This window comes from Catharus ustulatus, chromosome 13 (assembly GCF_009819885.2).
Source record: "Catharus ustulatus isolate bCatUst1 chromosome 13, bCatUst1.pri.v2, whole genome shotgun sequence".
Taxonomy (NCBI): Eukaryota; Metazoa; Chordata; class Aves; order Passeriformes; family Turdidae; genus Catharus; species Catharus ustulatus.
In genome coordinates, this window is record NC_046233.1 from 244214 (window position 1) to 261150 (window position 16937).

General features: G+C 54.8%; 1 protein-coding gene across 2 annotated transcripts in view; it reads left to right on the top strand.

The window, feature by feature from the left end:
• The first annotated feature begins 1326 nt into the window (after positions 1 to 1326).
• PLXND1 (plexin D1) overlaps positions 1327 to 16937 on the top strand; it is a 67911-nt gene continuing 52300 nt past the window's right edge. For both annotated transcript variants that reach the window (XM_033071412.1, XM_033071413.1), the window contains exons 1-2: positions 1327 to 2740; positions 16618 to 16794. In XM_033071412.1, coding sequence (XP_032927303.1) covers positions 1376 to 2740; positions 16618 to 16794 — 1542 coding nt within the window. In that variant the 5' untranslated portion in view covers positions 1327 to 1375. The remainder of the gene's footprint in view (positions 2741 to 16617; positions 16795 to 16937) is intronic.

Sequence of the window (16937 nt, forward strand, 5' to 3'; positions counted from 1 at the left end):
TGCCAGCTCTTTGTGGATGGTGAGATGCCTCCATGGTCAGCCCTCACCGTTATGCTGATACAGCTGCTGCAGCCGCACCGCCAGACCCAGCGCTCCTTCCTGCAGTGCTCGGCTGCTCCAGCCAGGTCTCTGCTCTCGGTGGAAACCCGGGCTGGAGGCTAGGATGCTGTGCCCACATCCCACAGCCACTCCTCTTGCCTGTAAGCTCTGCCAGTGCTTCAGCTTGAAGCCTGCACGTAGCGCTGAGCATTTCATGACCTTGGTACTTGCCATGTGCGGCAGCACACCCGCGTCCCCTCCTGCACTGGGTGCGCTGCCCGGAGTGAAGCCCCTGGGTGACCTCAGGCTGTGCCCTGTGTCACGATACCGCGGCAGGAGGCCAACTGGGTAATGGGCTGGGTAATTGCTGAGGTAATTTCATGAAGCCTGCAGGGAGGGACGTGAGATACACGGGCAAGCAAAGTATCTGCTGCAGGACGCGTGTCGCCCCCATCCCGGGATGGCCCCTGGCTCTCCCTACAGCCTTGCCCAGGAGTGCTCCTCAGTCTCGGATGTGTCCCCTCACGGCGAGCAGGCAGTTGTCACACCCGCAGACAGGGGAGGAAGGCAGCAGGAGCGAATCCGCTCTGGTGGAGCTATCTCCGGTGGGGCGGTGGTTTAGGGGCTGTCCCCTACATCAACCCAGCGTGTAATTGGGGATATCACTTCTTCGGGTCTTTCTCGTAAAAGCGGCACCCGTTGGAGGGCAGAGGAGACGCGCAGGCCGGTCTTTGCTCCGCTTTTGACGAGTCCTGCGGGCAGAACCGCTCCAGGGCTGGGGCCCCGTCCCCCGCCCGGTCCCCGGGGAGCGAGAGGGTATTGCGGGGAGGATGTGTGGGCTGCGGGGGGCTACGAGGGGGCTCCGGGGAGGGTTGTTCCGGCTCGCCGTGCTGCTCCGCAGCTGGGAAAAGTGCTTCTTCCCCCGCCCCTTCCCCCCCGGCCTGTCCTGCTCAAAAACGCGAAGAAGGCAGAGGAGAGAAGAGAGACAGCCCGGAGCAGCCCCTCTCGCGGCGGGGGACGCCCTGTCCGAAGCCGCTCGGAGCCGCCCAGTCGGCGGCGCGGGAGACATCGGCAACTTCACCGCACGCACATGAGCGGCCCGCGGCACCGGGACGCGGTGGGCACCGGTGCGGGGGCGGGCACGGGGGCGGGCGGAGGGCGGGGGCAGGGAGGGGGCGCGGCCGCTCGCCCCGCCGCCCCCCGCCGCCCCCCGCCGCGGCCGCCACTTCCCGCGGGCGTCGCTCGGCGGCGGGCGCTGCCTCCGCAGGAAGCGGCCCCGCGCCCGCCCCTCCCGCGCCCGGCGACGGGCACATGCACTGTGCGGCGCGGCGGCGGGATGGCTCCTGCTGCTGCTGCTGCTGCTGCTCCGGTCCCGGCTCCGGCGGCAGGCGCTGAGCCGCGGCCCCCCGCGCTGCTGCCGCTGCTGCTGCCGCTGCTGCCGCTGCTGCTGCCCGGCCGAGCCGCCGGCCTGGAGGTGCAGCGCAAGTTCCTCTCGCCCACCCTCACCAACAACTTTGCGCTGGACGGCCCCGGCTCCCGCGTTTACCTGGCGGCCGTCAACCGGCTGTTCCAGCTGTCGGGGGGAGACCTGGCGCTGGAGGCGGAGGCGACGGTGGGGCCGGTGCTGGACAGCCCGCTGTGCCACGCACCGCAGCTGCCGCAGGCCTCCTGCGAGCACCCCAGGGTGCTCACCAACAACTACAACAAGATCCTGCAGCCCGACCCGGAGCAGGGCGTCCTTGTCGTCTGCGGCTCCATCTACCAGGGCCTCTGCCAGCTGCGCAGCATGGCAAACATCTCGGCCGTGGCCGTGCGCTTCCCGCCGGGCGGCAGCGACTCGGTCGCTGTCTTCCCGAGCATGCTGAACGTCGCGGCCAACCACCCCAACGCCTCCACCGTGGGGCTGGTGCTGCGCCGCGGCGGCGGCGGCGGCGGGGCGCGGCTGCTGGTGGCCGCCACCTACACCGGCTTCGGCAGCCCCTTCTTCCCCCGCAACCGCAGCCTGGAGGACCACCGCTTCGAGAACACGCCCGAGATCGCTATCCGTGCCCTCAACGCCCGCGGCGACCTGGCCAAGCTTTTCACCTTCGACATCAACCCCTCCGACGACAACATCCTCAAGATCAAGCAGGGCGACAAGGCGCGGCACAAGCTCAGCTTCGTCCGCGCCTTCTTGCAGCACGGGGCCGCTCCGCCCGCCCGCCGCCCGTACGCCTACCTGGCGCTCAACAGCGAGGCCAACGCGGGCGACAAGGAGAGCCCGGCTCACAGCCTGCTGGCCCGCATCTGCCTGGGCGAGCCGGCCGAGGCCACCCTCAACGGCAGCGGCGAGACCAAGAAGCTGACCGAGTCCTACATCCAGCTGGGGCTGCGCTGCGGCGGCGCCGCCGACGCCTTCACCCGCCTGGTCTCCGTGTTCCCGGCGCGGGCAGCTTGGCGCAGCCCTGCCGCTGCTCCCGGCCCGGGGCTGGCCCCGCCGCCCCCCGAGGAGCTGCTCTTCGGCGTCTTCGAGCGGGCCGGGGCCGGCGGCGGCCGGGGCCGCCCGCAGTCTGCGCTCTGCGTCTTCCGCTTCGCCGAGATCGAGGAGACGATCCGGGCCGCCCGCAACTCCTGCTTCGCCAGCCCGGCCGCCGGCATGGTTACCGTGCTGGACAGCGTGGTGCAGGGCACCGGCCCCGCCTGCATGCAGAAGAAGATACAGGTACGGCGGGCACCTGCCGGGGCGAGGGGCGCGGGGAGCCGGTGGACAGCGGCCCCATCTCGCGTCCCGTCCCGCGGCCGCTGCTGTCGCCACCTCTCCCGAGCTGGAGCGCATCCCCCGCTTCCCCCGGGCGGGCAGTTGAGCCCCACACCCCGCTGCCCTCTCTGCTCTCCCCGGAGACCCTCCCGCCTGCTCGGGGCCAGCATCGCTCCCCTAACCTGGGCGCCGGTACCCCCTTCTCGTGGGGGCTGGATGTCTGTGGGCATCGCCTGCCCCACGTCCCGTCCCGCGGCGCACAGCCCTCCCCGGGCGGCACACGGGCTCCTTGTGCTCCCCGCGCCCGTGGCAGAAGTTTGCCATTGTCACAGTTTGTTACTGAGTGGCCGCAACTGTTAGCGCGATACATAGTTGCCTGCCTCCCTTTTCACTGAAAATAATACGGTGCTTGGGAAGATAGAGAGAGAAAAGGGCTGCTTTAACTCTGCATTTTTTCCCTTCCTCTGGGACGAGTGCACAGCTCGGCTCCATCAAAGATTGTGAAAACATCTGTTTGATTTCAGAGGCGAGATAGAGCATTTGGGCTTGGGCTTCCCTGTGCAATGCCAGTGGCAAAGAGAGAAAGGTTTCCCATGGTAACCAGAGTGTTTAGTGTGGCATCTCCTCTCTGTGGTAAAATATGTAGTCTTAATGCACTTGGTTCATAGACCTACTCTAGCAAAGTTGAACAGTTTTTCCCTGGTGGCAAAGTACAAGCTGCCTGACAGCCAGCAAATCTTGTAGTTGGAGCTAATTCCACTAAGACTGGGTGTGTTAAACACTGGGAGCTCAGTCCTGACATCTTGGCATGGTCACGGCTCTCAGAGGACTCACTGGGAGTCAGGAATCCTGTTTAGAGGATGTGAAGGCACCCGCAGGTCTTGTTGGCTGTGGCTGGTGCTCAGCATCCTTGTGGGGCAGCCCGTCAGCCCTGGCTGGGATTGAGCTGCCTGCCAACGGGCAGCACCAGGGCTGGGGCTGCTGGAGGCACTTGGGAAGTGACCAAACAGCCTGGCCGTAACTGAAAGACAGTGGCAGAAGCACCCATCACCAGGACTCCAGGGCTGCTGTAGAGATACAGTTTTTTCTAACTTTTGTTCAGTAAAGAACATAATCATGACAAACACCAGTCTGCTGATGTTGAAAGTATTAAGTGCCATATCCAGTTTAGGCAGCTAATTCATGAGTGCTTCAAAGGAGACCAGGCACAGATGAGATTTCACTCCGTCTTTGGTCCTGGCCCGTCACACTGTTCCACTGCGATGTGTGCTCCTGGTAGCATCTCCCTCTCCAAGTACTACCTGGGTAGGCAGGGAGGGTGACCAGGAGCCCGATGTCACTGATGCCATAAAGGCTGAGAAGGAGGCTGAGTTCCCGAAGTGATGAGCAACAGGGGATGTGAGGGTCAAGGGAATGAGCTGAAATACTGAGCACTGCCAGGCCATTGGGAGTCAGTGGGAATCCTCCGTGTTTGCAGGCATGGTGATATCAGGCTGTGAGAAAATTTGTTCATGTGGAGAGAGCAGTAAGGGTGGTGGTGATACGAGATGGATGGGGAGACTGGGCTCTAGCACCAACTGACGTTGTTGCTGTGTCAGTGGCCTTGAAGCTGTCATTGAACCCCTTGAGGTGCCTCAGTTTCCCACATACTCTCATATTGTTATTCAGAAACCCAACTTATGTAGTGTCAGATTGCATTTGTAAAGCTGCTTTGAGATCCTTTGATGTCAAGTACACCAGGATATAAATGAAGCATAACATTAATATTTGTTCATGCCTAGTATTTCTACACTTCCCACTTATTTGAAGCTTATTCCTCTACAACTGTTGACCGAGCCTGCGGGGAAGCCATCCTGCTAGTCAGGAGAGCCTTTCTTTCCTTTTTTTTTCCTTTTTTTTTTCCTTAATAATTAGACTTGCCAACAAGTTAAAAAGCTGATTTTATTTTCAAGTCCCAGAGTGGCAGTGTCAAGAGAAGAGTTGTGATAGTGTGTTTCTTTGTGCTGCAAAAACCTAACATCAATTTCCACCTTCAAAACAGTGAAATACTCTAATATGTTTTGTGTCCCAGACCTGGAAATGCAGCAGGAAAATGTATTAAAGCAGCAGCTGCTCTGACAGAGCAGATCAGTATCTATCTGTCTTCCCATTGTGAACTGCACTTCTCCTCCTGCTAGTGGGTTTCCAGTTTTCCCATTGCCTGTGCATCACTGATAGAGGTTCTGGTGTTAGTAAGTGTGGCTCATCAGTTCTTCCTGAGGACTTGAGTTTTAATCTCCTTTTGGAAGAAAAAAGCCCTGCTACTGGCCTGATTCATTCCAAGCATGTGTTCAGCTGAAGCAGTCAGTTGTTACAAGTCTGGGCCATAGGCTGCTAGGTGTAATGCAGTGTGAAAGGATAATCATTGACCCCTTGTGTGCTCTCCAGTCTAATTGAATGCTCCTCTCCAGCACCGCTTGCTTTGACTCAGACAGGGAGCTCCAGCACCAGGGAGGGGTTTGGGAGTGGGCACTCAGCACACCGCCATCCCTGCAGTCCCCACGGCATTTCTGCTCAGAGCTGGCTGATGTGGGGCAGGGCTTCTCCACTCAGTGCTGGTCTGAGGGAGGCTGGCAGAGAACGAGGGACGTTGTCCCTGTACGGGTCGATGTGGTGGCAGCCACTCGTTTGGCTCCCATTGTGACCCTGTGGGATTGGCCGCACAGTGGAGGGTGGATGAGGCAGGTGGACCTGCCCTGCTGGGCTGCATTCCCCAGGCTGGGCAAGGGGAGCACCAGCTTGGCCTGGAAACAGCCCCCATCTTCGATGGAAATGATTACTTGCAGTTGGGCACATGCTTAACAGCTTTGTGTGAGACGAGGAGAAAATGTGCAGAGGAGGATGGTCTAGGTCAGGAGTGGGGGCTGCTGGTTCTTCTCAATGAGGGTTGCTGAAAAGTCACGTACAGAGATGAATTCACAGCAGCAGCTCAGGGGAAGGAGGATGTGTGAGGGAAGGATTTAGGTTGGTTGGCTTCTTGCACCGACATTGAGTGGGTGAGCTCTGGGTTTGCTTCACCTCAACTGAAGTAGTTTTTTATAATGAATTTTGTGTCAAACGCAGCTAAATTGGAATACTTGTATGGAATCACTGCAGTGTTTTGCCCACTCAAAGCCTGTGTGGAATTTGGACTTGAGCCCCCAGAAGGGAAGAGGAGTAGGAGCTCTCTGGAGCAAACTGCCTGTAGCGGTATTTGCAGCAGTGTGCTGACAGAGCTTATCGAATTCTTGGGACACTGTGTGGGTTTATAGCTCATGTTTGAGCTATTCTACCCCAGGAGGATCATGGCCCAGTGGGTTTGGAGGTTATGCTGGCTGCATGGCTGGAGTGTGACACAGCTTGGGATGCTGAAGCCGTTATGAAAGCAGAGCAGGCAAGAGCCCATCCCCAGCTTCTGGCTGGCTTGGGAGCCGTGGCCATGTGGAGTGTCCCCCTCTGTGGCCCTGCAAACAAAGGTGTGCCTGGCTGCTCCCTTGGTCACGCTGCATCCCAGCAAAGCCCCACAGTGTCCCCTTGCATCTGCCCCGTGTCTCCATGGGTGTTTTGGCAGGGGACACAGCCAGGCACCTTTGTGTGCACACTTTGTTGTCATGAGCAAGCTCATTTGAGGAAAAGCTGAACTGGAACCCCCCTCCCATGCTCACAGCCGTGCCAAGCTCTCAGTGTCTTCTGTGGTTTCTGCATGACCCCCATGGTCTCCTAAAAACTCCTGGAGAGGTACAGAAAGCAGACATATTCATTAGAGCTAGATTTGCTGGCCAGGCAACTACATCTCTCTTGGGAAATATTTTGGGGTCTACAACTCAAAAAAGGCTGAAAATCCAGTTTGTTTCCTCTGTTGAAAACCATAGGCATAGTGGCATGGGATAATACAAGGTTTCAGCATTAATTCTCAAGTTTCTGGCTCTTGTGGCTTTGTGTCAGATCCTACATGGTCACTGACCACCGTGTTTGGGGGTGTAATGATGAGATACCCACCAGTGAGCTGTACTGTAATGGATTGTTAAATAAAATGAACTCCTTGGGTAGACTGTATAAACAGTCTCTGTATATATGTGTGCCTGGGCGTGGAAGTGTGGTTTGAAACCAGTCAGAAAATGTTCCCAAAGAAAAAAAATCTCATATACACGTGGGAATATGACAAAGCATCTACTTATTGTCCAAATATACTGTGGCATCTCCATGGGATTGGGTTTTATAGGAACTGAGTTACTTTGAAGTGCTGGTTTATACTAATTTAGAAATTCCAAACATGAAACTAAATGTGCTCTAACCCTACATCTACTCAAGTAAATCCAGAGGATTAGCCACAGAAAGGAAACTGGGAATTTACACTTAATTTCTTCATTACAAATGAGGCAAGAGTTCTTGTATAAGCCTAATTTCTGTGTTTTGCAGTGCAGGCTGTTCAGGGTTTCTGGCACCACCCCAAGGTGTCACTGCCCAGGTGCTGCAGAGCTGCACCGTGGTTGTGCCCATCATCTGTTTTGCTCTGGGATATGAGTTCAGTGTCCCTCAGTGCCCTGCACAGCCTGTGGCAAGGGCTCAGGCTGCCCATGGAGGGGCCAGTGGGACCCAGGATGCCCTGATGAGAGGTTTAAGCCCCAGTGTCAGCTTTGCCTGGCTTTGGGCCCAGCCCAGAGCACTGTCTACCTGTTCTATCTCTCACCTGGTACTAGTGAGTTGTGGTCAGCTGTTGGTTCGGTTTCCTTGGGAATTTATGTGAAAATACCACGTGCTGCTGCAGTCAGGGTGCACAGAGGCAGCCGTGTGAACCCCATCCTTCCTGGCAAGGCAGGCACAGCTCTGTGGGCTGCCAGTGCCCGGGGGCTCTCCCACTGCCGGGGCTGGCATGGCCCTGGGCTCCGTTCCAGCAGGGGAGGCTCCTGAGGAGCGGGTCGCTGCCCCCGAGCTGAAGGTGGGCGGTGGGAATGCTTTCCTGGGGGCCCCGGGGCTCGTCCCTGCTTTGCATCTCAAGCTCAGACAGGTACCAGATTGCAAAGGGAAATTCGGTCAAAGTGGCAAAGGTTTCTGTGCCTGGAAACAGGAAGCTGTGCTGCTTTAGGGAGCAGAAACTGGCTCTGGGTTGTGGCACGGTGCCTGCTGCCCTGGGAGCCCGGTACTGCAGGCTGGTGCTGGCTGGGCAGGCACAGTGGGTGCCAGTCCCTCGGCATGGCAGGGCTCACAGGCATGCTGCTGCTTTCTGAAGAGCTCTGCCAACAGCTGGCTCTACAGACCCAGTCATTCCTGGTACCTGGCACTGGGCACAGTGCAGCTCCTGTGTGGGGGCAGCATTGTTGTCTGTGTTTCATGGTGGGGAGGTGGGTGCTCAGGCCCCTGATCGATGTCTGATCAGCAGAGTGGAGTGTCAGGATTTGAATTGAGATTCCAAGTGTTTCTGTGTTACTGCCCCCAGCACACCATCCCTGAGGCCATTGTGTGGCAGGGGACCAACAGCAGTTGGGAGGGATCAGCTTTGTTATTTCTTTTTTTTTTGTTTGGTTGGGTGGTTTTTTTGGTTTTTTGTTTTTTTTTTTTTGGGTTGAGGGGGTCGGTTTGGTTCTGGATCTGTGTGTTGGTAAAGAAATTATTTTGTTTTCAGGTTGGGCTGTAACACCCTGCAGCAGGTGGAGGAGGTGGCAGACTGTCTACGGCATCTCCCACTTGGAGAGGCCAGTAGAATTTATTGCTGTTTTTGAGCAGAGGGAGCAGCTCTTATTGCTGACATCTGGAGAGCAGCTCTGCTGGCAACCACTGCTCTGACAGAGCGAGGCTGCGGGGCTGTGGGACAGCAAGGGCCTGGGAAAGCCCGGATCAGACGGGCCAGATGAGCTCTGTCAGGTGTGATGTTCTGGTGAGCAGGGTGGGTAGCAAAGCCCACCACGACCTTGCCTTGGCACCTGCTGAGTGTCAGCGGGGCTTGTCCAACACAGAGACAGCGCTGGCTCCTTACGCAGGGAGTTGGGACCAGGATTCTCCAGGGAGTGGGGATGTGCTGGCTGTGGCACCCTGCAGCAACAGGGATGGCACACGGTCTGGTCTGCTGCTGCCAGTTCCTGTACCTTCCTCTCTCGTGTATCTGTGGGTAAGCACAGCCTTGAGAGGTGGGACAAGAGGCTCCTAAGCATGGACAACACAATAGGGGTTAACTTGGACAGTCAAGCTCTTTTCCATGTTAGGGGGCTTGTTCTGCTGTGCCCCTTCTCTGAAGACAACATGGCCAGGGGTTGCTGCCATGCTCCCAAGGGTGCTGTGGGAGCTGTGGGGCTTTGGTGGGGTGGTTGAGCCCAGACACAAACTCCTGTGGAAGTCCCAGCGTCCAGGGAAGCTGCAGGCTTGTGTTTGCACCTGCAGCCAAGGAACCTGGCCGATGCTGTGCCAACTACTGGAACAAGGCTGCCTATTTCTGGGCCTGAACCACTGGAGGGTTGTTGCTGTAGCAAGATGTCTGCAGGTTATGTTTGTAAGTGGAAAAGGAATATAAATCTTTCAGTTCTAATCCATAAGCAAAATTTCCCAAAAGTCTGGATTTTGAAAGCCTGTACCTCTATTATTTGGAACAAATCTGGAGCTTGTCTTCCCATTTCTGTCTCATCTATGCTTAAGGTATTTTGCTGCTGTGCACTATTCTCTTCTGGAGCAGGAGCCCTTTGGTTACTTGGTCTTTATCCACTGTCTGCTGCCAATATCCAGCAGGCTGTGAGCTGCTTATGGTCACTGCCATCTCTGGAGGGTCACCTAATTAAAAGGGGCTATTGAAAAACTAGCATGCTCCCGAAAATAGCTGTGTGGAGTGATCATTTTAGGAAGGGAAATTTTACAGTGTGATGATAGCACTTGATGAAGAAGGGGAGAGGTAAAGATGAGGGGGTTTAGTGGAATATAATTCCAAAGTTGTTTGACTTGCAACTCCCTGTCATCCTTCAGTCTGTCTCATAGACCTAGGCACTGTGGTTGAGGCATCAGGACTGATGTGCTGTTGTGTGCAGCTTCCCAAGGCTGGGAACTGCCTTGCAGAGGACAGGGTTTCAGGTTGGGCTTTTGGCAATGGATGTAGCACACCCATTAAATGGGGAGGAAACTGGGGCTAAATGTCTGCCTGAGGGGGCAGTGTCTGGGGAACAGGTACACTAATGTCTGGTTTGATGTGTACAGGTCTCTGGAATGAGGTAAGGGGTGACACCCTGGGATGGGTGTTCCCTGTGCATCCCTCCTGGGTTTCCCAAGCCGGACACTGCTCTGGTCAGCAGGGTGGCAGCCTTGCTGCTGGGGCTGTTTGACTGGGAACCACAGCTCGGCTGCACCCGTGCAAGCTGCTGGAAAAAGATGTCGGGTTTTGGGAGGAGCTAGGGTTGCAATGTTACATCCCTGGGATCTCCTAACTGTAGTGCCATTTCCTGCTGGGATTTGGTATCACAGCAAGCTCAGTGGGTCTCTCCAAAAACCTTTGGAAACAGTAGTTTCTACAAATCTTGAAGACAAAATATAAAATGATAGAGAAAAGGAAAGCCTTACATGCTTTAACCAAACCAGAGCGGTGCTCAGTTGCTGAATCCAGTAGGACCACTGATTTGTAACAACTTTTGAAGTTATCCAAATTACATAATTACTATGATCCCAATTTCCTAACTGGGAGGGGAATGGGGTGGGGAGGACCTCCAGAGCTGGCGCTGTGGAGATGTCAGCAGGCTCAGTGCTTTCAGAGTGATGCCTGGAGAGCACCTTTTGCTTTGTTCAGGGGCTGCCTGCCAGAGGAGACAGCATGTGAGCGAGGGCTGGCCACAGGCAGGAGAAGCCTGGCTCACATGTTCATCCTTTGCACTTCTGTAACCATCTGACAATTCTCTTTACTTGAATTACTTCTGTCCCCAGCATGAGGGCAGGGATTAGAGTGCAGGGAGACTGCACTGGGGGTCCAGGGAAGTGATGTGTCTTCTGTGGACTACATCTATATAGCTTGGTTGCTTCTGCATTTGGAGTGCTCATTTAATGAGCAAAAAGGGTTTAATTAACATTTCTATGACAAGCTTCTTCTGCGGGCTGGGTGCTCGACTGAGTGGTGGTGGTTTGTGTTTTGGACTCTGGTGCTGAGGCTGTGGAGCAGGTGACGTGGGGGGTACCCAGAGGGGGACAGCACTGCAGCACAGCGTTGCCTCTCACAGACAGATTTTACTTGGGATGTGTAAAAGAAGGGTAGAGTTCTGCTCATTACTCAAGGCTTAATTGATTCAGCAGAACTAATGAGGAAAATACAGGAAAACATTTACTATAAACTATTGCTAAATGAAATAGATTTGAACTGACACATGCAAAAGACCAGTTGTGTTAGGTAAGAGGCTGTTACTTTAATGGATGCTTTTTTCAGCCCTGACTTGCACACATACGCCTTCAGAGCACTCTGAGCATGTGAAGTGCTAAGTGTTAGTACTAGCTATAATAAAATAGTAACGACCAAAGATCGAGGAGCCAAACTCGTGGTTCATCAGGGACTCTTCCCTGTGGAAGAGAGTTTGAATGGTCTGAGGTTGGTTACTGAGGCCACAGCTTAACAAAAATGAGAAACACAGGCTGAGTGGTGGAGGGGTAACAAGGAAAGAACAGCTAAGAAAGTACAGCCTAAATAGACCAAGTGTCTTACTCTGGGCAGTTTTGGTGGGGGAGGTGTCTCTTGGGTTCCTGAGCAGGAGTGGGTGTCCTTGAGATGAGGCACGCTCGGCTGATCTGCTCAGCCCCTTGTCCCCAGGGAGTGGGAAGAGAAGCCGAGTTTCCAAGAGGGGTGAATTTAAAGGACATACAAGCTCTTGCTGCTCAAACACGTGCTGTTCTGACTGTGACAACCCCTCTGGAGCCTGTTTGTTAATCCCTCTGCTTGCCCATTCCTGGTGGATTTGATTGTATAATCTGAAGTATTGTATTTAATGCAGGATGAAGGCTAACATAATAAGCTTGACCAGTCTTCCTGGCAGCATGAAGGATGTGCAATTTCAGTTTAAAAAGTGCTTCTTTTTCATGTTTCTCTGCTTTGAGCAGCTCCCCGTGTGGTTGCACTTGCTGTTTGAGTGCCCTGCTGGGGGAGGCACTGGTGGGTGCCAGACCCCTGACTTGTGTGGGGCAAGGCAGTGGGACCCGTGCTGGGGCTGCCTGGGCTGGGAAGGGTGTTTTGGGGGAGGGCTGTGCAGGTCCTGCCAGTCCCCTGAACGCATTGCCTTCAGCTTTCTTCTCCATTTGGGTCAGCATGACAGGGTTGGGGCTGATGGAGTGATGGTGGCCACGAGCTGTGGCTGGAGGAGGGAGCAGAGCAGACTCAGAGTGAAACCACCCTGTCAGCCCGGGCACCCAGCTGTGGTGCCACTGCTGGAGCTGAGGCTGGAGCGTCTGAGGACTCGCAGCAGCAGATGGTTGGATGGCAATAGGCACCCGTGGCTGTTCAGGCAGTTGTCAGGCTTTGGCCTCGCTGTGGCAGCCTGGCTGTGCCTGCAGCCCAGCAGTGCCCTGGTCCTCTCCCAGTCTCTCTGTCCTTCTGCTGAGGTGGGTTCTGGCAGGCAGCAGACAAGCTGTCTGCCCAGGGCTGCCGCTGCCAGAGCAGCAGATGGAGTTGGGTTTTGCCCTCTGAGATGATCTGGGACACTGAGAGCCTCTTCCATATTCACAGTGTCACACCTCTGGTGGTTTGAGGTCTGCGGTGGGGCTGAGCGTGGCCCGAGCCAGCTGTGCCTTTCCCCAGACATCAGTCCTGTGCCTGCTGTCCTGTCAGTCCTGTGTGCTCTGTCCCCTTTCCTCACCCCAGCCACCAGTTCCACGTGAGGCTGCCAAGAGTGAAATTTAGGGGCTGGTAAGAAAGAAGAGCTTGGAAGAGTAGAGAGGGAAGAATGCCTTTTTAAAGAGTGATAGCTCCCTGCAGGCACAAAGTCCAGGTGGCTGCTGGGAACAGAGGGATGTTGGGACAGACCATTACTGGTGTCACATCAGTGGCTCACAGAGTACCCTGGCCAAGGGCTGGCATTGTGCAAACGGGCAAAACGTAGCAAAACTGCTGCCTCCTCACTTGAGGAACTTGTGGTCCAAGCAAACAGTGAAACCAGAGTGCAAGTCTCACTTTGAGTCTTTCATTGTTTCTTTAAGAATGTCTACTGTGCTGTGTGGATCCTGTGCTGTTGGTAAGTACTGAGAAAAAAATGTCCACATTCACTTTACCAGAAATTCTCAGCCTGAGTGCATTTAGTAGCCACAAGTGCACATGGATTTGCCTCCTGTTGCCTAAAAAATATGATGGGAAGTCTGAGGAGCTCTGTGCTAATGCCTGCCCTTGAGCAGCACTGCAGCTGCAGACTGCTTACATCTCAAGTGCCTCAACAGTGGAGTCCTCTTCTGAGGATGACATTTTCCTCCAGGCATCCCAAAAAGCCTGGTTTTGACAGGTCTGGTTTCGACACTGCAGCAGATAAATGAGTGATTGTGTGTACAAACTGCTGGGGAACGGGGGAGCTCCGGGGGGAATGCTGGGGGCGTGTGCTTGGTCTGGGCTTTGCCTGACACAGAGCAGGGCTTGTACTTTCCCTTAGCACAATGCAGCCAGGCTGGCTTGGCATCACTGGCTTTGTCCACTCTCGTATGCGATATTTCCCCTCTGGTTTTTAGCCTGTCTCTACTGTTCAGTGCAAGCCTGTGTCCTGCTATTCTCTTCAGACAGTATCCTAATTATTCTGAATATTCTCTCTGTAGTCAGAAATTTCCCTGAGTCATACCTAAATGTTAATAAAAGCCTAATGGTTTATGTTAAGGAAGGCAAGAGATAAAACTAGAGCCCTTTTATCACAGCCTTTAATGGCCTGAAAATGTCAGTTGTGTGGGAGCAGCTGCCAAATTTTGAGCCTATGAAGATGATGGCTAAGTCCCACAAATCAACAAGTTTGGAGCGGATTATCCGATGCTGGCTGTGTCATTTTCCCAGGACTCCAGGCATGCTGGAAGCCAACACTTTAATCCTCTCTGATACGAGGTCTGAAAGGGGCCGGGCTCCCCTTCTCGCTCCGGATCTCTGGAGCTGCTGCAGCGCGGCCAGCGCGGCCTGGGGAGGGCAGGGGCTCAGGGCTTTCCTCTACACCACAGCTTCTGAGTCACAAATTAGCTCCAGCTTTGCTTGGGAACTATTTTTAAGGTCACAAACACAGGATGCAGAAATCAGCGCATTTCATGGTTTTCCTGAGAGCTGCCTCACCACTCCTCTTCCTCCTTCTGTTTCCAGCAGACTTCCTTCCCGAAGGGACATCCTGCATGCCCAGGGCTGGGGAGCTGTAATGGAAATTCTGGGAAATCGCTTTTTATGCTCCTTATAGGCCTGGGATAAAGAACTGAACTCACACTGTGAAGACAGCTGAACCCTTGAGCTCTGATGTGGCTGGAAATCTTTTATCTCTGTCCCACTTTGTTTCTGCGATCGCACTCAGGGGTTAATCTGAGTAACCATCCTCTCAGCTGTCGCCCCTTGATTTGAATTCATTTGCATCACTTGTGAAGTTCTGCAGCAGCAGCAGCACATATTGCAGTGTGCAGCGGCACAGCGGTGTGTTCCCCTCTCCTGGCAGGGTGTGGGCAGAGCTGCTCCTGCTGCTGCTGTGCCCAGCTTGGCCCAAGAGCTCCTCGGCAGCGACAGAGTGGCAGAGTCAAACCTTTTTTTTGGCCCCAGGTTTCAGATCTATAATCAGCCCACAGTTCTGTGAGTTACTGAGTACCCAGAGTGTCTCAAAGAAAAATAGAGGCAATACAGTAAATACCCACAGGGTGTTTTATGCAGATTATAGAAGGAGATTCGGTTTGGAAGAAAACTTAACATTTGTGCTTTTCCCACTTCAGGATAGGGCAGCTTGATTTAAGAAGGAGTGAGATTTAAGCCCTTCTTCTTGGAGATGGCTTTCTATTGCATTCATCCAGTGCAATTCCGCAGCTGTGGTGGCTGCCTGGTGCCTGCAGAAGGATGTGACTTGACTGTATCCTGTTTATGTAACGTGATGGAGTTAGCTGTGCTCCTGGTGCTGTGGGGTACAGGCAGCAGCAGCACAGCATGTCATCCCTTCTTTGGACCCAGGAGAGGGAAATACCATGAGTCTCCTATCCGTCCGTTTGTTGGAAGATCTGATGTCATTTGAAGAAAGGTGTTGCAGAGGAAGGATGTGTGCAGCCAAAATAAATCTTGGCCTGGGTTAGAATAGTTACATCCTGTTTACTGTGGAAAACACTTTGCACTGATATGAGCTCTGAAATGCGTGATTTATAAGCAGGCAGGCGCTGCAGATAAGGGACTTCCCGTGATTTTGGCCACCTGTGAGAAGAAAGGGCCATGTCCTTCAGGCTGGCAGGCGGTGATGCTGGTCCCAGCTCCTGCACAGCTGCTGTGCAGAGGAGGTGCTGAGCATCCCTTGGGGTCCCAGGTGGAAGGAGGTGCCTCTGTGCCTCAGTTTCTCTGCAGGAAGGAGCCTTGTGAGCTTTAAATGGTGATATTCTTTGAGAGTAATGGAGAGGAGCTAGTGATAGTCATCCCTAAGATAAGTAAATAAACCCAAGTGAATTTCTAAATACGTTTGTGAAGAGAAGGAATCATTAAATCGGAAACATGAATGGGTTGCCATGTCCTCTGTACAGTATAAACAAAATTGTATGGCCCAGTTACAGGGCAAACATACACACTCAAGAATTTGGGCTGTGATTTTACTTTTTACTAGGGTGAGATACAATGAAACTGCAAAATGCATTTAGCATTGCATCCACAAACTTGATCCTTACGTCTTGGTTCCCTAAGAACAGAGCTGCAGCCTTGAATGTGCTGCCCTGTTTGCACTCATCTGAGCAGAGAAGTTTTTCACTTCAGGCTTTGTTCCTCCGTGTCTGGCACAATGTGTGGTGGGGCACAGGGGACCGAGGTCAGGGTGGCTTTTGGAGAAGAGCCAGCTTGTCTCCAGTGGCGCTGTGGCCGTGCTAGTCCAGCAGCAGCAGTGTGAGCCCTGGATGTGTCTGCAGCAGCAGCAGGGTCCCTGCGGTCGGGGTACCTGCTCTTGTGCAGGTGCTCTGCTGAGCAGCCCACGCTGTTTGCTGAGCAGCTGCTACAGCACACCGAGGGCTGGCTGCTCCCACAGCTCCCGTGAGGTTTGCTGTGTCCTCTACTGTGCAAGGAGGAAGAGTGGGCATGCCATGCCCTGGATGATGTGGAAACGGGCCCATCATCTGAAGGGCTCTGCTGCACCTGCTGCAGCTCGGAAAAGCTGCTGCAGAGTGACTGCAGGTGAATTGTTGGCAGTGAGACTGCTATGATGTTCAGGCGTTGTCAAATCCATCCAAGTTGTCTGAGCAGAAATTACACGAGAATCTCAGGATTTGGAGTGAGGGTTTCATAAATCTTGGGTGTGGCAAGGCAGTAGGAATATGAGGCTTCAGTTCCACTTGCAAACGCTGCTGTCACAAAGCAAATGCACTAATTAATTTAGCACAGGAGAGTCAAGTCTGTTGTCTTGCTTTTGGCCAAACAAGTCAAACGCCTGCTCAGACACAGATCAGTGGCCAGTCCTTGGGCACTGCCTTTGTCCCTTGGCACCGGGCAGTGAATGGACGTGGGAGCGCGGCTGCCAGCCCTGTGCCCACTGCCAGCCCTTGCGGGTCGGCTCACGGGCTGGGCCAGCTGCACTTTGCTGTGCCATGGCTCAGCAGGGAGGGGCTCTAGGAAGGCAGAGCAGGGCTCTGAGAAGTCTGCCCCGATGGCAGGCAGCGTGCAGATGTTTGTGCAGCCTGCTGACGTTTGTGTCTGTCCGCAGCTGCAGCCGGAGCAGCTGGACTGCGGGGCCGCGCACCTCCAGCACCCGCTGGCCATCGTGAACCCCGTCACAGCCACCCCCATCTTCACCTACAGCGGCCTGACTGCCGTGGCCGTGGCCAGCGTCAACAACTACACCGTCGTGTTCCTGGGCACGGCCAGTGGAGGACTCCTGAAGGCAAGTGGGGCCCAGCTGAGCTGGGGACGGGGTGGGGGTCGGGGCTCCCCCTCCAGCACCTCTGCTCTGCCCAGAGGGTGACATCTGCTGTCTGCCTGGTTTGAGCACCTGCTTCCTTCAGGCAATGAGGAAGGAGCTGGGTA